Source organism: Pteropus medius, unplaced genomic scaffold (genome assembly GCF_902729225.1).
Source record: "Pteropus medius unplaced genomic scaffold, Ma_sr-lr_union100, whole genome shotgun sequence".
NCBI lineage: Eukaryota > Metazoa > Chordata > Mammalia > Chiroptera > Pteropodidae > Pteropus > Pteropus medius.
In genome coordinates, this window is record NW_024356248.1 from 3,277,856 (window position 1) to 3,298,989 (window position 21,134).

At 51.3% G+C, this 21,134-nt stretch overlaps 1 protein-coding gene across 5 annotated transcripts in view; it reads right to left on the minus strand.

The window, feature by feature from the left end:
* DTX4 (deltex E3 ubiquitin ligase 4) overlaps positions 1 to 11,931 on the minus strand; it is a 30,277-nt gene extending 18,346 nt beyond the window's left edge. For 2 of the 5 annotated variants that reach the window (XR_005652252.1, XM_039860127.1), the window contains exons 1-2: positions 10,790 to 11,107; positions 2,299 to 3,022 (exon numbers count right to left, since the gene is read on the minus strand). Coding sequence is in view for 4 of the 5 variants with exons in the window: in XM_039860127.1 (XP_039716061.1) it covers positions 2,299 to 3,022; positions 10,790 to 11,000 (935 nt within the window). In the remaining variant the exon portion in view is untranslated. Of the gene's footprint in view, positions 1 to 2,298; positions 3,023 to 3,298; positions 3,467 to 3,647; positions 4,939 to 10,789; positions 11,111 to 11,910 lie in introns of those variants that run through there. The other 3 variants (XM_039860130.1, XM_039860131.1, XM_039860129.1) reach the window with 3 other exon arrangements.
* Between the last annotated feature and the right edge of the window lie 9,203 nt (positions 11,932 to 21,134).

The window sequence follows — 21,134 nt, forward strand, 5'->3', positions numbered from 1 at the left end:
GATGGCAGACAAAGGGAATAAACACGCTAATTAAATGGCCAAGAAAGATTGGAGGGGAAGATGGTATGGGGGTGAGGGAGGTGGTAAGAGGTGAAAAGGAAAGGGCTGGAAGATAGAGAAGGGGAGGGGAGGGCCTCTCACGTCAGGAAAGCAGAACGGAGGAAAAAAAACCCCAACGTTTTCTATAGCCCTTTTGAGACTGCATTGCCCGGCCCTCCACCCTATTCTCTCTCTCTGATTCTGCTGGCTGGCAGAGAGACTAAAGCAGAGAGATAAAGAGCTGCCCACTCCCTCATTGGGATTTAAAGCGATTTGGGGTTCCTTTCCTTCTGTTGCGGCATGGGGTCACTTGGCATTTGTCAAAGGCACCAGAAGTGAGGAGAGGCTGCTCAGCTTTCGCTTCAACAGTTACCCAGGGCATATTCAGGAGATGCCCGTGAATAACACCAGCCGCAACAGCAGCAGATTCTGACCGGATGCTTATTACGTACCGAGCACCGTGCTAAATCTGTACACCAAATATTTCAATTAATCCTCACGACAACGCTATAAGTAAGGTGCTGTTATTATCCCCATTTTACAGATGAGCAAACTGATGACAGAGGATGCAAAGCTCGCCCCAAGTTACACAGCAAGGAACTTGGGTTCCAGCCCAGGCGGTCAGGTTCTGGTGGCTGAGTTCTTATCCACATCAGCAACTACCCTGAACTCTGTCCGAGGCCCCTAGATGCCATGGTGTGACTGTGGAGAAATTGAGCAGAGGCACTTTTAGGTACCAAATACTCCCAAATACTTTGACCTGCTCGGAGGAAGTCATATGAAAGTCTCACGCTTCTGACCAGCATTCAACCATTTATAAATGGCCTTTGCCTACAATGAGGAGGTGGGTTTGAGCAAAAAGAGCCGTGGACCAGGAGACTAAAACCTGGGTCCCACGCCCTTACTCGTGGGGCCTAGCACACAGCTCTGTGGCTCCCCCTGGGGAGTTATTTCTGAGCTAAGTGCCATGCCTGCCACTTGCATCACAAGGTAAGGGAATGGGATAAGGCCGTCAAGTGCACCTGTGAGTTTCCTGAGTGGGAAACTCACAAAGACACGATGGGGCGGTCGGGGCAAGCGTCACACACACGAAGACCTTACGCAGAGTCAGTGGCTTACCCCTGGGACGGTCCGCAGCTTACCCTGCTTCCTCTCTCCTCCCAGTGCTGAGTCTCTATGTGCAGGGAACCCCTCTGGACGGCCTGACTTTCACATTCAGGTGTCCACCCTAACACTACCCACTGCTGGGGACTCAGGGGCTGCAGGCAGGGCCAGGCCCCTCTGAAGAAAGGGAAGACTGGGAGGCCAATCTCACACACACAAAAAAACAGGCACGGGCAGGCAGAGGCTGTGGGCCCCCCGTGGGCCTGGGTCTCTCTCATTTTATGATCGGGCAGACCAAGCAGATCATGGAAAGCAATCATCGCAGAACCTACAACATCACAAGGTTGTCACAGAAGTAACTGAGACAATGCTCCGACAGTGTCCAGCACAAGGGAAGGACTCACTAACATGGGCTGAGGGCTGAGGAGGAGGCTGAGGAATCCATATGAGCTAGTAAGTGCACAAACTCGGCCACACACCAAGATGTCTTGACTGCAAACCAGGAGGTGCTCCTTCTGGAGCCCCGCAGTGCTTCCCACATCCCCACTCCCCCTCCTTGTAACTCGCCTGTTTTCACCTTTACAGAATAAGGGACGGGGACCCCTTCAGTTTCCAGGGAGACCAGAGGAAAGGGACAAACCCTTATTTGGCACCTACTGTATGCCAGGCACGGTGGCGCCTATTGCAGAGGGAAGCGGCCCCCGCGGAGTCAGAAAGTCTGGCTCTGACGTCACCCTTCCTAGAGCGTGACTCGGGGTCTCTGCCCATGACTAGCTATGTGCCCCTGAGCAAGCGAGCTTCTCATTTCCTCACGTTGAAAATAGGATCAAAACGCCTACTTAGCAGAGCTGCCCTAAGGATGAAATGAGGCCATACAGCCCTCAAACTACAACATGGTGGCAGCGCACTATGTTGCTGGCTATTACTGAGTACCCCCCTCCGCCCCCCTCCCCCGAACTGTGGCCCCCAAAGGCTAAACCCTCCCTCATCTACCACAAACAAGGCTCCGCCTTCCACCTGCAGCCTGCGGGGCAGAGGACCAGAGCTTAAGTGTCGGCAGCCCCTCCTCCACCTCTGCGGGGCAGGCGAGTCCGCAGGTGGTATCCCCCTCCCCGCCCCCTACCCCCTAGAGGCACCGGCCGTGGAAGCACCTACCCAGAGGCGATCAGCACCCGGGACTGGGCGATGGCCAGTCGCTGCAGGTTGGTCCGATTCAAAGTCGCCAGGGCCACCCTTCCCGTCTTGACGTTGGCTCCTGGGGGGCTGGCAGGAGAGCCCGCAGTCGCCCCTGCTGGCGTGCCGGAGGCTTGTCGCCGCATGGGCTGCGATGGGGCGCTCTTTATCGGGCCTCGAATGGTGCCTGTGCTGTCCAGTGGCTTGGTCCCCGGGCCTGGTGGCGGGGGCAGCTTGACCGCTCCAGATGGGGCCACGTTCTTGCGGGCCGCGGGGGGCTGCAGGGACCCGGCGCTCCCGTTGACCACGGCCGCCTTGACGCTCATCACCAGGACGCACTGTGGGCAGGAGCAGGGCGGGCCGGGGGGCAAGGCGGCCGACCCGGGGTTGGCCGGCCAGGACTGGGCCTTCGGCAAGGAGCCCGTGACCATCGGGTAGATGAGGTCGAGACGCCGGCGCACGCGGCGCTGGCGCTGAGTCTGCCGGTTGATCTGGCCCATGGTGCTGAAGTCGATGACGTAGCTGAAGCCGATGGAAGTGAGGTCGATCCAGGGGTGCTGCTTCTCGTAGGCGTGCTGGATGGTGATGCCCACTTCCATGTCGTAGGGCGTCCAAGAGCCGTTGTCCGTCTCCCACTCCCACACCACGCCCTTCCCGGGGGCCGAGGACGGGTCATAGTAGTTGCGGCGAACAGGGCGGAGGGTCCCTGCCAGAGCGGGACAGAGCAGAGGGTCAAGGTCAGCAAGGAAGGAAACTGAATTGTATCATTAATAAGTAAACAGTAAATGAATCCTACTGCATGTGGTGGAGATAGCGGCTTTGCGTGAGGCTCATTCCCGCCTCACAGGAGTCTGCAGTCGCACCAGGGTGAAACGGGTGAATTACAAGGAAGACACGTGGCAGGCAGTGCCTGGTACCAGAAGGAGCACCTCCTGGTTTGGACTCAAGACACCTTGGTCTGCAACCGAGTTTGTTCACTTACTAGCTCATGTGGATTCCTCAGCCTCCTTGTCATCCGTCAGAAGCAGAATGGTAACATCTTTGCTGAGTCTTTGTGAAAGTTAATTGTGACTCACATATTCATTCAACAAATATGCATTGGTGTATGCCAGGTCCTGGATTTCTCCTATGCCTTACGGCATATGAAGCCCTTGACACACAATAGGTGCTCTTAAATAGGATATTCCTTCTCCCCTGTCCCTAAAAGTCCCTGCCCCAAGGATTATGGAGGAAAAGGACACAGGGCCATGGAAACCGAGAGGGCAGAGGAAGACTCTGCCTCTGTCCAGGAATGCTGCCCAGAGGCAGTGGTGATTGAGCTGGGGTCTTACTTTGAGAAATCAGATTGAGCGCATTCTCTCAAATTTCCCATCATCGAATCTTGTATCCACAATAATGGTCATAAAAATACTTTTCTGTTTATCAGATGTCTTTCTTTCAAGAAGCTCAACGCCTCCTAAAGAGAGGGTTATCTTAATTTTTATAGTCTTGCTGGGTCGGGGGGCCGGGACAGGGTTTTGGCAGGAGAATGGTACGGTGGAAGGGAGCCTGCAGGACCGAAGGGAAAACTAAGCCCGTAACTGTCTTCTCCTCTACCCACCCCATGCCCAGACCGGGGCTCATTTCATGGTATCATCACTGAGGCTGAGGACACCTGGTCTGAGGCAGGTGGGGAGGCCAGGGAGCTCCAAGGAGGCTCCGAATCTGTCTGCCTGAGCTCTATCCATCAACGTGGTGGGAAAAGGCTCCCCTTCTCCAGCCTCTGACTCACCCTTCCTCCGACCCAGAGGGAGACACCAAGACTTGGGACAGAATCCCATTCAAGGGGGGAAGAAAAGGAACAATGGCTATTCAGGCCTTTGCCAGGGTCATAACCTGCCCCCCACCCCGTCTCCAAGCCCCTAATGACCCAAAACATCAACATTCAGAGGCAGGAGGGAGAGGCAGAACAATCCCCTATTCAGCACCAGGCCCTCTGCAGGGGACATGGAGGACGGGAGGAAGGGGGGCAATAGTCCCCTGGTTGGCCTCCATTTCCTTCCTAAGCAGCCAGCTCCCTGGGGAACAAAGAGGACAGGCTTCGTGTCCCACAGTGGAGGCTCCGTCCCTTTCCGGCCGTGTGATCGAGCCTCAGTTTCCTCATCTGTTCGGAGAGCTACTTCAGTGGGTGAATGTGGATTAAATGCAGGAATGACGATAAAGCACCGAAATAACACCTGTCGTGTGGCAAGTTGGTGATTATGATTGTAATTTATTTTCTATGTCTAAGCAGGATGGAGGACTATAGGAAAGTTTAGTGCAGGGGATGCTGTGTTATTTAGAAAGCACTTTTTCCTATTCCAGATCATACGGACTTCATGGCAATCCTATGAAACATCTTTTAGAGATGGAGAAATTAAATTTAGAGAGCTTAAATGACACTATATTTTTTCCAGGGTAGCAGGGACATTGTATTTGACCCATTCTCGCAGATGTGTTTGAAAGGCATTTTCACAAGTGCCGCCAGCCCCAGAGATGCCAGAGAATTGCCCCAGAACTTCTGGAGACTCTGCTGTGGCTCTCACACACCTTTCCAGGTTCGTCTTCTTCTGTGCTTGTGTTCCCCCCACCCCCCCACCCCCGCTCCTGACAAACAGATGCCCCTTTTATCCTCAAGCATCTCTGACCTCCTCCCCTGTTCACTGGGTCCCTTCTACCGAAATGCCCTCCTTGCCTGCCATGTTTACTTATTGAAATTCTCCGGATCGTTCAGGTCCTATGCTGTTTGCCATCCACGTCTTGAAAGGTTCTCCCAGTCCAGGCCCCACCCTCGGGGCCTGGACCAGGATCACAGCACTTTTCACACCAGAGCCCTCAGTGGAGGCACAGTGGACACCAGAGGCCAGCTCCTTGCCCCGTTGCCTAATGCAGTGACCGGCTTCCTGTAACAAGGGCTTCCTGACATGCCGTGATCGACTGATGACTTCTGACTACTTCGGCATTTTGGCATTTTATCATTTCTCGCATATTGCCGAGTACTCACTAGCTGCTCCAGGCGCTCCTCAGGTAGCTCACAGTCTAACGCAAGACAGGAGTGCCGATGACTATGAGGCAGAACGGCCCCAAGAAAGCTACCAATCAAATGCACGTTGGCTGAGAACCTGACCACGTTCCCACTGTACTTAGATCCCTTCCATGACCCCCTGAGGTCAGGACGGCGGTCCCCTCCACCCGCCAACCTCTGTGGCCCCCTCACACATAATATACTCTGCCCACTGCCATGCTTCTCTGGGCCCCTTCACAATGCTGGTCCCTCCCCACAAGCTCATCCTCTTCGCTACTCATCCTTCAGGTCAAGTTCCCGTTCCTATTTATCGTCACGTGCAGTTACACACTTATCTGTGTGATTAACCTGATGAATGTTTCTCTTCAGTGGACTCCCAATCCCACGAGCCCGGGCGCCCATCCAGGTGTGTCTGCTCATGGCTGCACCCCCTGTACCTGGCATGTCCTATGGGCTCGGTCAATATCGATTACATAAACGAGGTAATGATGGTGTGGCGCACGTTTCAAGAAATGGATGACAGATAGCGTAGGACCTGAATGATAAGCAGAATTTCAATAGGCAAAAACGGCAGAGGAGGAGGGCATTGCAGTGGAAGGGACCTTGTGAATGGTTGGGGGGGCGTGTCAGAGAATCCGAGGGGATGCACGAGGTCAAGGCAGACGGGGGTTTGTCAGGTGTAGAGGAAAATGTAAGGCATGGAGGAAGATAAACCTGGAAAGGTACGCGAGAGCCGGAGCGCAGAGGGTCTAGACCGCCAGGCTGTGATGGGTTTTATTTGTAGGTAATGAGGAGCCAGTGAAGTGTGTGACACAGAGAAGTGACAAGACCAAGGCTGCTCTGTTAACTAGTTCTACGTGAGAAGTAATGAGGGTGCTGGGCGTGAAAATGAAAGCAGGTGGAGAAAACCTACAGAGAGGAAACGGGTAAGACTTGACCACGAGTGGCCGAATGCTTCCCCAGAGAGGCTCCAGGATCGCCTGCTTCAGAATCTCCTGGGGTACAAAGCAGCGGTGCCCCTCAGCCCTGGGGGTCAGTGTCTCCAGGGACTGGGTCTGGGAATCTGCATGCGAACTCACCCTGAGTCTTCATCATGCCCACACTGACAGCCCAACAGCTTGGTCACATGCTCTACACGCTCAGACATCCTGGGCACCCGAATACGATGCTGAATGACAGAATGCATCAAAGAGTCCTCAGGCCTTGACCATGGGCAAGCGGTAAAAGGGCTACCCGAGGGTTCACAGGCAAAGGGGTGTCGAGAGGAAGAGCTGGGTTTGGGAGGGAAAAGTAGCGAGTTAAGCTCAGCCCGAGCAGCTTATTTAGCGACAGGAGCAGACCTCAGAGCAAAGATGTGCAAGGAGAAAGATGGCGGGGTCTGTCTGACTGTTCCCAGGGTCCACTCCGTCTGGACCCGTCCTGGACCTTTCTATGATCGGGACGATGGACTAGATGATCCGAGGAAACTCATTTGGTCCCAGGGTGCAGTGACCCAAGGAAAAGGCCTCTAATGGGATAAAGAAGGAAGAACGAGAAAGAAAAATCACTTTTTTTTTTTTTCCTGGCAACCCAGACGCCTGCTCTCCAGAGCACTCAAGATGGTTTGGCTCCTGGGTCATGGGAGACGACGACCCCTTTCAGGTGTGATGTGAGGTCTCTAGGGTGTTTCACCCACATCGTGCCCCCAAATCCCCGCCTTTCTTACCCGCAACCCCTCACCCCGGCTAGAATATTCCAGGAAGGCAAAGACTTTGGTGCTGGTTATTGCTACCCCCACATGCCTGGCACCAGGCCTGCACGAAGGAGGCATTCCACGCGCGCTCACCGCACGCAGGAGTAGAGTATGGAACATTTAACTGGGAACCTCAGCTCCGCCATCGACTAGCTGTAGACCTTCGAGCGACTTAATCTGTTTCGACTTGCTTCCTTTCCTATAAAATGGACACAACTAAAGGTGTTTCGTGTCCCCCGATCTTTGCCTCCTCCGTTCCTGTGCTCACAGAGGACGGAGGGGTTTCTTTTTGGGAGGAGGGGGGCTGAAAATCGGCTTCTGTCAAACCTTTCATGATCCAACCTCTCCACCCGACCCTCTCACCGCATTACAGCCATAAAAGAGGCCAGAGTCGCATAGAAAACTCTGAGCTGGAAACGTCCCTCCTTCACACCATGCCACTTCTAAGTGGCATCATCACCGTTACAGGGGCCAAACGCATTCACCTGCCGATGTGCATGATGGGAGCCAGAGGGACTCGTAAGGCTGCTCTTCATTCTACAGAGGAAAATGAGGCCTGAGCAGTTAAGGGCCTTGCTCAAGGTCACGTCAGAAGCCAAGAGTCCAGGATGAGAGCCTGTCATGTCTCCCCCTCCCAGCCTGGGTCTTCCCTGGAGCCCTGGAGAGGGCAGTGATCAGGTGTGTTGGAAGATACAGGGGAGACTGATGCTCCAGTCACTGCCCTACAGCCGGAAAAGGTCAGCCCAGTCAAGGTAAATGACCGTAGGTAGCGAGGACCCAACTAAGGCTTTTGGAAGCAGCCAAGACCCAGTCGCCTCTGTCTGTCCCCATCTCTTCCCTTCCTCCAGATTCTCTAGCCCAAAATGCCACAGAGGAGACCAGCGTAAAATGCAAATAAGCTCAGACCGGGAGGCAGTCTGGGGGACAAAAGGCCCGGGGCAAACAGAGGCTGGCAGAGGGTGTCTGCAACCTCCTAGCCATCTCCCTGGAGACAGGCTGGATGAGATGGGAGCCCAGGGGGGCAGGCAGTCTGAGGACCCCCTCAGCAGCAGGGCAGGCAACCTCTGAAAAGAAAAAAAACAAAGCTCCCACGTCAGGAAATGTCTCCACATGGAAGAGCCAACGAAAAAAGGGAGGAATCGCCTCCAGGCAGGGGACTTCCAGCTCTCTTTTGTTTATGGGGATGTTTCTGGTTCCCAGCTTCAAACTGTGGCTTGAATTGGTGGTGGGGGTGGGGGGGAGTTAGGGGAGAGAGAGAGAGAGACGGTGGGTAATTTAATTAAACATTGCCAGGGCTTGGCCGAGGTTGCCTGGGAGCCAGTAGTTTAAAGTTCCTAGCCTGCCACCGCCTCATCAATGAGCTATATTGAGAGGAACTGTGTGTCTGTTGGCAGGGAAGGAAGAGGAGGGGGCTCTGAGCCCAGAAACCCAGAGATCCTATTCTACTTTGACAAGCTCCACGACAGACCCAGCATTCCTGGGAATTCAGCCCAGGGCTGCCAGCACCCAGCACAGGGCCTGGCACTGAGGAGGGAGGCGCTCGGTACCCCACCACCGGAATGAGGGGGTAAAACTTCAGCCATGGGAATGTGTGCCTCCAGGACAGACAGGACTGTGAAACACACCCCGAGGCTGTGTTTAAAATGATCCGGGGCCAGGTCGAAAATCTGAGGCACCCTCGGCACTCTGCCCTGAGGTCCTGGTGGCTGGTCTTGGACTAAACTGCTAGCCACCAGGCAGTGCCCAGCCTGTCCTCAGAGCAGAGTGATCAGCCCTGGCGGAGGTACCTAGCTTCTGTCCTTCAACCCAGTTTTCCTAGAACTTTATTTATGTGGAAAGGAACCCCCACCACCACCACCCCGCCCCAGGCCATGACCCTTCCAAGGTACCATGCCCATCTTAGATACCCCTAAGCATGGATTAAACTTTCTCCCTTCCCAAATGCGAACAAGGGCTGGGACTCTTGCGTCACCAGCGTGGTTTCTCCATTTGCTGCAGAGATTTTGTTTCAAATAGCAAAGCTCACAGCCGCCTGTTTATTTTGAGCAGGAATGGAATTCCCTGTCAGGTGTCCTAAGGGCTGGTCTCCCTGATCCCACCTCCAGGCTCAGCTGTGCCCCTCTGCGGACACACAGCCCGCCCCCCAGTCTGCCGCCTCCAACCTCACCTCCACGAGCTCTCTCCAGCCTGCACACATTCTCTCCCTCCCCCGCAGCCACACTTTAATCCTCTTTCTCCATCTTCCCAGGTCTTCCTGGTTCCCGCCTCCTCCAGTCAGTCTCTCTCAGCTCGGCCTCCCTCCCCTTTCCACCGGGGTTTAAGCCCCTCCAGACCGGGTAACACTTTTGGAAGGTTTTCCCCCAGAAAACTTTGCTCATTCGGCCAGTGTCTGCAAAGTCCTTGGCAAAGAGGTTGTTGGGAGTCGTGACTAAAGACGGGGACATGAGAGCGGAAAGATACCCCTTTCCCATGACAATCCTAATTAGCCCACAGGAAGTGGGGGCTTTCCGAGGGGCTTAGATGCCCTGCTCCCACAGCTGTTCCCGGACCTTCTGGGACTCTCGCCGTCATCCTGTGCAGTCCCTCCTCCCCGCACCTGCCTCTCCAGCTCCTCCAGTCAGACTCTTGGGAAGCCCCAGCCAGAATGCCAGAAACAAGCCCCGATCCCCTGCTGAGGACGCTAAGGGGAGACAGACTTGTCCCAAGTCATCAATTAAGCCTAGGCACACCGGGCCAGGCAGAGACACGCCGCTCTGCCCTGCCCCTCCCGCCGAGGCCCAGCCACCCTGACCTCCTCCCTGGAAGCTCTCTTTCTTGCTCTGACATGGGAAGGCTGTTCATCTGGAAAGTGAGATTGTTGGTGGCTGCAGTGGCAACTAGCCTCTCACGCAAAGACGGGAGTGTAGCGCTCTGGGAAGCCAGAGTTCCTCAAAGGCGAGGGTTCCCGGAGGAAGCTTGGGGCCGCTTCTCCTTAGGAATCCGCCTCCTCCCCCGCGGACAAAGGGAGCAGCGGCGTCCCTGCCAGGCATTCCGAAGCCGCGTCCCTCCCCCTCCTCTGTCGGTCGGCTCTGGCCTGTTGCTTCAGCAGTCCCAACCCACAGCATCCGGGGTGCTCCGTGCTCCGGAATCCCCCAACTCCGGCCTCTCCTCCCAGGCAGCCCAGCTCTTTCCACTCGAGACGACAGCTAGAGCCTCCGGGCAATCCCCGCTTCCTTCCTCAGCTCCCACACCCAGGACCCCGCGTGGGGAGGCAGTGAGGTGGGTGATGAGGGGGGCATGTGGCAGGCCCAAGGGTGCCTGGGGCAAAGCAGGGTCAGCCGATGTGTGGGCCATGGGAGCAGGCAGCCTTTACTCTGGGCTAGGATTGCTTGTGGGCGGGGCAGCCCCAGAATCTCCACAGTGGAAGACGCGAGGCCATCAAGCGCTTAAAAGGGGACAGATAGCGGGGGTTGGGGGCGGTGTCGTTAGGGTCAAGGGTGTAGCTAGGTTTGCATAACCGTAACACAGATGCTAATCGCGTGGACGTTTATTGCAGGGCTTATCTTAAGAAGATGGTGGGGAGGAAAGCGCCCCCTCCACGACCACCTCTGGGCGACGCCGGGGTGCGGACTGGGTGGGCCCCGGTGGGCTCGCCCGGCGGGAGACCTCGGGGCAGGGAGGGGCGGTGCGCGCAGGTGGGGCAGGGGCGGCCGGCTCACCCGTGTCCTGGCGGAACTGGTTCATGGACTGCAGGTCGATGATGTAGGGCGCGAGCCGGCTGTCCACCTGGCCCAGCACCACGCTGCCCCCGGCGCGGGGGCCGGCGCGGACCACCGCCTCGATGTGGTGGCTCACGGCCGGGCTGTAGGGACGCCAGCGGCCGTGCTCGTTCAGCCATTCCCAGACCACCACGGCCGAGGCCAGGAGCATGGCGAGCCCGGGGCTGCGGCGGCGACCGCGGCGGCGCTGCGCTGTCCCGCTCCCAGGCTCGGCGCGTCCGCCCTCCTCCGCTTCCTCCTGCGCCGCCGCCTCCGGGCCTCGACCGCGCCCCCCGCCCCGCGCCCCAACGCCCCCGGCAGCCTCAGCTCCGGCCCATGGGCCGCTCCCCAGCCGCGCATCCACCGGGGCCCGGGGACCGGGGCCGCCTGGCTCCGACCGCGCGCCGCCGCCGCCGCCGCCGCCGGGCTCCGCCGCTGCAGCCGCTGCTCCGTGGGGTCGAGTGGCTTCATGCAAATGTCCGGCTCTCCGCAAACAAGCCCCCGCCTTGCAAAGCCACCCGGCGGGCGCGCGGCCAGAGCCCGGCGGCCGCGAGCTGGCGCTGACGGCGAGGCGAGCACCGAGACCAGTTGCACCAGTTGCGCCTCGGGCTCTGCAGTCGCCGGGGTGGGACCTCGCCGCGCGCCCGCGCTCGGGAAGGCACGCTGCGCTCCCCTCCCGCGCTCCCTCCCTCCCTCCCTCCCCACGCTTCGGCCGCACGGAACGCGAGAGCTCCCCCTCCCTGTGGCTCTGCTCAGTCGCTTCCAGAAGGAATCGCCCCTCCCAAGCGGGGCGCTAAGGCAAACCCGGCCCGCGGGGGGTTCCCCAGTCCCTAGACGCCGAACAGCGACCCGCCATGACCCGGCCCCGGGGCCGCAGCTGTCGCCCGGCCTCAACTTTGCAGCCTCGCTCCCAGGAACGGGATTTCCTTTGTAAATTTAATACAGCGTGATCGGTGTCCGCAGCGCGAGCTCCGAGACACACAGTGTCTCTGGCTCGTGCACGCACTCGCACACTCACACTCACACTCACGCACACACACGCGTCCACACCCCGACGCCCTCCGCGCTCCGGCTGCTATTACCTCATCTTCCCCCGCATCCTCAGCTGTCCATCAAGGATGCGGAGCCACGCCCCCGATTGCTGGGGGCCGTTGCCCTGGAGCGCACACGCCCCCTGCTGGCCCAAGGCGATGTGTACCGGCCAAGGGCCACACACTGCATATTGCTCAACTCCAACTTCTGGGATATGGCAACTATAATAAAACCTCACTAATTAAGACTGATTGAAATAAAACCAGTCTCAATTGTTCAAAGGTATATTTTGACACTTTGAGACACTTTCCAAAAGTGAGACACTTTCCAAAGAGATGCAGCAATTTGGTGAATGATGGATTTATATCGGCTATGTCGAGAGCAAATGTGGTTTTCCTGGCCTGCTTTGTCGTTGCTAGAGTCAAGAAGATACACGCTAAATTGATTTATTCTGCAGGGATTCTGTGACCAAAAATAATGAGACACCAGGACAGACATAGGCTAGACTTGTTTATTTTGGTCATCAACAGTTAGTGTGGAAAATAATCTGAAAGGGTAGGTTGACATCACGATTACATGTTACTATTGACCGAGAACACAAACTTTGTTTTGCTGAGTTGCAACCACATAAAACAATGAATGTATATGATTAAGATCCCGGATAGGTTATGGAAAAATGAAAAGAGATTATGTGTTAGGGACTGGGATTAGGAATCTTTGTGGAGCAATTATTTCCTTCCATAATATCATACGATCTTTTGTTTGTTTGTTTTGGAAGATTGGCTTTCTCTCTCTCCTTTTCTTGTGCTTCCTTGAATCACAATGGTCCCTTCTTCATCATTAGTATTTTCTGTATCTCTTTCATCCCTTACCTCCTTTCTCACAGAATTCCAAATCCAAAGCAAAAGAAAAAATATCATACATGCTCGTCTTCGACTCTCCAAAAGCACCAGGCCGGAGACTACCTCTGAGCTTTGTTCTTGCTGGTGGTGTCTTTGCCTAAAAAATTCTCCCCAGCATGACCTCCAGAAACCCCAGTCCCCCTTCAGGCCAGTCTCTCAATCCAACTGGATCGAGACCTTTCATTAAAACATCAGATTTTAGGGTTTGAAGAACAAAAAGAAAAGGAGTAAAGAATACTTCGATTCATCCCGCCAAGAGCCATTATTATTCCCATCCCACAAATGACAAGGCTTAGAGTATTTATGCAATTTGTCCCAAGTGGCACATTTAGCCAGAGGGGAAATTGATATTCACAACTTGGGCTCCCCGCAAAATAAATAACACGTGTTTCACGGCAAGGAGGTTTGTGCAATAACAGGCAAGGCATGTGGCAACATAAAAGTGTCTCGGCGAGAAAGAAGGGAAAGGAGAGAATCAGGTTAGAGGATTCTGGAAGAACGGAAATAGAATCGAGGGAAAAGGTAACCTAAAGTTTAGAGAACAATTCTTACTTCTCGTCATGCGATGAGGGTATGAAGAAACTCTGGAGACTTTCTTGTGGTCTGGGTAGTGTAAATCCAGAAACTATCAGTAGTGATTTAAGGGGACGCAGGAAGTATCAGGGAGAAAACAGGACCTGACCAGCTGAAACCGAAATTCCCAGGTGGAAAAAGATAAGGCGGCAATTAACAAATGTTAGAAAGGCTGTTAGAAAGATGAATGGAAAGCAGGAAAATACTGGCTCTAACTTATGTTCAGCCTGATTTTGTGTCTGGTCTTTCTGTAGCTGCCATGTTAATCATGGCAGAGTATTACAACAGAACAAACATAAATGCTTAATAACACGCGAGAGAGTTTGCGTCTAACTTGATTCACCCGCAAGCAGGTGCTACTATTGAAATGACGTGGCATTAGTAATTAATTACAGTTGTAATGTATGTGTATTTTTGATAAGCTATGAGAATTTATAATTCATAATAACCCACTTGGCAATAATAACTTATAATTATACATCAATAGTACTAATAGTAATATATTTATATTTCTTAGATCTTTCATTTCAAATAATTTGTACCATGCCTGTAAACCTCAGACACTCCATTTTAGTATCCAAACTATACCTCTCAAATTGCCTCTTCTTCCCACTGATAATCTTTAACCAAATGATGTGTCCAAATTGTAATTTGGGATATGGCAACTATAATAAAACCTCACTAATTAAGACTGATTGAAATAAAACCAGTCTCAATTGTTCAAAGGTATATTTTGATGATACTTCAAAAAATGCCATAGTTGGTTAAACATCAGGTTTCAATGAAAAAGTCACTCTCTTCTTTTTCTGTGGACCATTCACAACAAAAGTCATCCCTCCCACACCCCACCCAGTTACCTATAGCTCTGTAACAAACCACCCTATAACTAATTGCTGAAAAAAGCAGGAAGCATTTCTTTTGCACATAAATATGCAATTTAAGGAGGGCTCGGGGAGGACAGCAAATCTCTGCTCCACACGGAGCTCAAGGCAGCTTGAAGATGGCTGGGGCTGGAATTATCTGCAGTCTTGCTCATCCACATGTCTAATCCTTGATGCTGACTGTCACCTGGAAACTCAGCTAGGGCTACAGCCTAAGCACCTTCCCATGGCCTTGTCTGTGTTGCTGACTGCCTCTTTCACAGCATAGAGGTAGTTCAGGTCCAAATGAATGTTACTCAAGAGAAAGAGCTGGGCAGAAGCTGCATTGTCTTTTTTTTTTTTTTAATTAAGTATTTTTGTTTCAAAATAATCATGGATTCAAGTGCAATTGTAAGAAATAAGAGAGAGATACCATGTACCCTCTTCCTCCACCTTACTCAATGGTAACATCTTATAAAGCTATACTTAAAAAACTATAACACATCACTACTGATATTGACACAGTGAAGATACAGAGTAGTTACAATTCTGCTTCTTAATTGATACAATATAATTATATCATGTATTACACAATATATGTCATTATAGTATTATTTATACATGTTATATATTATATATGTAATACATAACATAAATAACATATGTACCTATATAACATATATTGTATATATGTTACATTATAATAAATGTATATTGATCAATATACCTTTTGTATGCAAATGTATGCAGTATAGTTCTTATCACCACGAGGATCCATCATGTCTCCCTTTTAGAGCCACATTCGCTCCTCCTGACGTGATGGATTACGTCACTTTTTAATGTTGAATCAGCCTTGCCTGCCTGGAATAAATCCCACTCTTTTGCTGACTTTAATCTATATCCTTTTATTATAATAAACCATAACCATGAGCATAACAGTTTTCCGAGTTCTATGAATCTTTTATCGAAGTGTTGAACCTGAAGGTGGTCTTTGGGACCACCTGAACTTGAACTATATAACAGTCTTGGCCAACAGGGAGCTCAGGAGCTAAAACGGCCAATGAAAGATGCCCTACACTTGCCATGTAACCTACATACTCATAGGTTCCAGGAATTAGAATGTATCTTCACAGGGATGCTCTCCACATAGCTCATGCAACTCACTTATGATCTTTTGTCCTGCTCATACTCAGTCCTGGGTGCATCATCTCCGTATTATAAGAGACAGTTTTTGGCCACACCCAACATTATGACTTGGTAAGTCTGATAGAACCCACCACATAACAGGCAGTTCTGGATGCACAGTCACTTTATGTCCCACGGCAGGTGTTCCACCTTTGCCAGGACACTAGCATGCCGGTAGTTGTTATTAAAAAGGCACATATTTCCACTGCAAATGGCATGGCCTTGCTCCGGAATCACAGTCGTCTGCGCTGTGATTCTCCCACTTGGGCTTGCCATAAACTCCACGTGGCATCTTTTCCCATAGCTGATGCTCCTGATACCATTGAGTCAGTTAGGGTGCATGGTCCAAGCGGTCACGGCACTGTTTCCGCCATAGCCAGGATCTTCTGCAGAAGCCTTCCTGATCTAAGCCTCACTTAAAGCTGGCAGCCTACTGTGTCACCCTGTAAATGGGCTAAAGCAGTATCCTCGAGTATAGAACATGCTACTTTCAGAAACCAAGGAGGCAGTTCTTGCTACTTCACAGCGGGATGTGCAAGATTCAGTAATTAATCTTTTACTCTGGATGAGGCGTCCTGGCATGTCCCCGATGTAGTGGACCTCTGATTCTTCATAGCGTTCATCTCTGTCATCTGAAACGTGTGTGTACCATGACCTCTAATGCATTGACCACTTCTTGCTCATCTGGCCCGATTAGCATATCATCGATAGAGTGGGTTGAGGGCGGTCTGCAGGAAGTACAAACAGTCCAGACCTTTTCTATCTATATTACAAAGAAAGGAGAGAATGTTAATATAGCCGTGGAGCAAAACTAAAAAAATACATACCGTTGTCTATTCTGTGTGCGTGGAACTGGATGTGGTCCCCTTTATCTGACAGTGACAGAAGAAGAACCCATTCATCCCCTCAGTGGCCACATACCATGCCCCCAAGGTGGCATTAATTTGCTCTACCACATCTGGCACAGAGGCTGCAACTGGACCTGTCACTTGGTTTGACTTTGTGGTCGTCAGCTGTCAATCTCTAAGACTTACTAGGTTCCCGCAGGGGCCAGACTGGTAAGTTAAATGCATATACAACAGAGATCATTATTTCTATATTCTTTAGATCCTTAAGGATTTCACTGATTTTTATGCCCCTCCCCACACCTGCCAGCCTGGGTGAGTCAATGCAGAGTGGGGCAGAGTTTGCCAAAAACTTACAGGGTTGATGAGATAAAAATTGGAGTTCAGGATTTGATAAGGGAGGCGGTGCTAGTACACATACCCAGCTGTTGGGTGGGAGTCCCCGAGGGCTAAACTCTAAGAGTGGAGAGGCCAGAGGTGGACAGAGCCCTAACATTCTGTGACTCAGTCTCAAGTCACTTTCGTCCCTGACTGAATTAAAATGATCTTATTTCACTCTGTCTATTGAAAGACACAGTGACCCCCTTCCTGGAGGAAAAACACAAAATAAATCCAGGTGACAAAGTAAGAAATGAAGTTTCCCCAGGAAAGGCAACTGCCACTTTTTCATTTAAAATCCAAGAGGATGCTAAGGCCGAGTTGAGACGTTTTGGGTCTTTCTTTTTTGTTAGTCGATGAGTCTGAGTTGAGCCACCCCAAAAAGGGAACGCCAGGTAGAGGAGACCTCTTGGGTCTAGAAGTCAGTTTAAACGCGATTTAGCAACGGGTCATGGCTGTCTTTGTTTAGAAGGGGCGCACTGTTGGCTACATCCAGCAGGTGGCGATGTTGTACCGGGAAATGGCCTCTGAGTGCCTGGGCACCTGTCTTGTCTTTAACCAACGCTGGGATTTCCCTCTCTTTGGGGTGGGTGGGGAGCGGGGATTCTGTATTATTTAGGCTGGACTATTCCGAGGGGACAGCGAAATGGTTTGGGGACACGATTGGGTATGGCCTTTCATCCCCCCTGGAGATTGGATGGTCTTAGCTCCATCTCTAATTATATTCTTTCTCCAAAAGCAGCTGAGGTTTTGGGGAGATGGGGAAAACAGGGACCCGGAGCTGGACAAGAGTGAATACGTGCTTTAATTTTTGGTTTTGAGCGGCTGGTAGTGGTTTGGGTTCAACCAAATAAATTTCTCATGTTTTACTTCACCCAGAGCTAAACAGCAGCAATTGGCATCAAATAGTGAGGGCGGCTGGCGAACACGTGGAGGTGGCTGGGAGAGTGGCACCCCTGCAGAGGGCGTGGGAGCGCCACGCCCCTTTCCACACACCTTGCCCCTCGTGACACCTCCAGCCTTGGGGTCCCAAATGCCCGCACCAAGCAGTGGAGACGGAGTCCCATTCCTCGATTCTGTCACGTTTCCTTGCAGTGAGCACTGTGGACAATCCAGAGGTTTACCAGAGAAGATGAAGGAATTTGAAAGCCCTGTGGGCCGGCAAACACGTGACTAAGGTTGGCTCTTGCCGTGTAAGAAGGAAGGGAGAGGTGGACCCAAATGAGGCCGTGGTTTTGAGATGGGTTCCGGCCTGGAGGGAAACCCGTAGGCTTCTTGGTCTTTTTTTGTCCTCAGACCTTTGGGTCACCGCCTATCTCAGGCCTTTTCAGATCTTCACGTCTTTTTTTTTCCCCCCACGCAAGGCCTTGTTGTGGCTCAAATCTTTCTCTCCTTCCCCTTATGAAGACATCAGCCATTGGATTGAGGGCTCACCCCAAATCTGGGTTGATCTCATCTAGAGATCCTTAACTCAGTTACATCTGCAAAGACGGTCTCCAAAAAAAAGTCACATTCACATCCACAGAGACTAGGACTTGGACATATCTTTTTGGGGTACACAGTCCAACCCACTACAACCCTCTAACTTTTCCTGTTATGAAACCTAAATATTAATACATTCCCTACTGAAAGAGCTTGAGTTAACATTTCCCCTATGTCTGTGCTGTCCTCACTGGATTTCTGAAGTTCAGAGCTCAAAAATGTCATGACGATAATTCAGTTCAACATGTTATGATAAGCTTGAAGGTGGGGGTGGCTGATCTTGTCCAGTTCCTTCAGCAATCTGCGTGGCAAGGGGAGAAAGAATGCTCCAGATCCTCACACCTTCTGACACTTTATCCCCACGGGAAGCCAAGAGACAGAATTGAGTTTAGGGCCCCTGGTGATCTGGATGGATTTACAGGTTCCAGATGGCTCTCCAGTGAGCCCTGTGGCTCTAACCCAGGTTCTGAGGCGAGTGACACCTGTGACCCAAAACTCACCCCACTGCTCAGTATGACCGTCCACCTTAGATGCCTTATTTTCTCATCCGTAAAACTGAGATGACCATCTCTACCCTCTGAGGTTGTGGCACAGTTGAAATGTGGTCTGCTGTTTAAAGTTTTAGCATGACCCTAACTATTAAGCACCGTGTCACTGTTAGCTACCACGATCACGTGACCGATGGAAGAGATGAAAGAAAATCGAGAGAAACGAAGAACTGGAGAGGAGGTGCCATGTTTGGGGAGAGCCACGAATTCAGTGTGACTTGTTGACAGTGTAGATATGGGCGATGGGGAGAAATGAGCGACCCAGAATCCTTCCGAAGACATTGGACTGGCAGGTGGTGGGGATGGTGGAGCTGTGAATAGAACAGACACAGATGGGGTGTGTGTGTGGGGGGCGGGGGGGAGGACTCTCCATGGCTGGGTTTTTAACAAGTTGAGTTTGAAGAGACTGTGTTCAGCAGTCTGACTTGTACGTTTGTGCTCCTGAGAAATATCGGGGCGAAAATAACCATCATAAGATGATCTAGAAAGAGGTGCTGGGGAAGCCAAAACAATAACCGTAATTGCCAAGTGGAGAATAAGGGATGAAGAAGACTAGAGATGGGACTCTGAGGGAACATGTGGATACTATTAGGGGAGAGAAGAGAGAGGAATGGTTTGAAAGATGGAAGGAAAGTCGAGATGCCACAAAAAGCTAAGAATAAAAAGCCCAATGAGACAGAGGACTAGGGCTTGTCAGGGACTAAGGCGGGGAAAGGGTCAGACAATAGGGTCACTTCCGGGCTTTCTTTGCGGTGTTGGTGTTGCCATGGTGGTAATGAGAATCTTGCATAGGTGAAACTCATAGGACAGTATGCCAGAATAAAAGAGTGCCTTTTCCTGAATAACAATTAAAAAGTAAAAAGGAGAGCCTGTAGGAAACTTGATGAAAGACCAGTGGGTTTGACCAGAGGTCAGACATTTCAAAGAGCTCCTGTCCTTCCTCCTACCTTTAGAATTTCGCATCCTTTTCCCTCCCTCCTTCCTCCTCCCCGTCCTGTCAGAACTCTAAAAAGTATGACATGTTCTTCAGAACGTAAACCAACTCTCCCCATCCAGCCCAAATCAAGAATTCATAAAATCACCACTTTGAGAGTTTGAAGGACCAGGGGAAAAGGAATTGGGGTACCTCATTTAATCCTCTCGATAATGATTAGCATTTCCACCTTACGTTTGAGAGGCGGTGTAGAAGAGTTAGGAGCAGGCACCCTGATGCCAGACTCCCTGGGATTGACACCCCGCTTCTCAAGAGCTGTACAAGCTTGGCGAGTTCCTTAGCTGCTTCGTGCCTCAGTTTCCTCATCAGTGAAATGCAGATAATGCAAGTACTCATCTCACAGGGCTGATGTGAGAATTGAGAGTTTGTGTTCTGGTGTGAAAGACAAGACAGGATAAATAAGGCAACAGATGTTTTGGAAAAGAAACAAAGGTAGCAATAAGAAATAAAAGGCCATATTTAAAGCTTTTTCCTATGTGGAAAATAAGCAAAGACAGGAAAGAAGTAGGCTTCAAAAGGGAACAGGAAGAAACTTTTTTTCCCCCTACCTGTGTTGGATCTTAGCCTGATTTTTTACTTGATATTTCTCTGGGAGGGCATCAGATCTTAAACATGGCAGAATATTTCAGCTGAATAAAAACACCTGGGAATAGAATTTGTTAATAGCATAATGTATTTGCAGCATAGCATGCAGAGGACTTGCAGTAATCAGTTAAAGTTGCAACGTACACTTTATAAGAACTGCATTATGACCTAACAATGACAACTTCTGATTTCATATATGCGCCTGTACTGTACGTGTGTGTATGCTGGTTGCCCATTGTCAATTTAGTAGCACCCCTACTTTTTTCCCAGAATCCTTGTGTGTTCTGAGTTAGCATCTGTCAACGAGAAAAACTCGTAAGAAACTTGGAAGGGGGAAGTAAAGTGGTAGGCATTACCTCTTGGAAGATCATGGCACTGCACAGTATCTCCACAAGCTCCTACTTTAGTGTGTGTCTGATATAGCAACTTTGCAGCTGCTCTGAAAGTTTCTACTTTACCGTCATGATGACAAGAGGCGGGACCTTCTTAGACTTCCCTACATCAATCAGTCGCTTCTCCCCTCCTTCCAATGCTTTGGCTGACTCCTCTGGCTACAGTCTTACAGATCTTCTCTTGCCCTGCTCCTCCCTTCCCCATACTCATCCAAACCCCTAGTTCCTTATTAAAAACCTTATTTTTATAATAGTTACAGTGGCTTTATTCTTCTGACAGAATCTAGACGGATACTGTCTATGTAGACATATGCTAGGTCATCCAAGACCACCCCAATTTCATGAATAAATCCCATAATCTCCTGAAGAATATCATGATATCATGCATTCTGATGGTATTAATTTGTCTAAAATCCAAAAAACTGGAAATACAAAATGCTGGTGAGGATATGAAGTATGAACCCTTCTTCATTGCTGGTGGGAATGCAAAATGGTACAGCCACGTTGGAAGACAGTTTGACAGATACTTA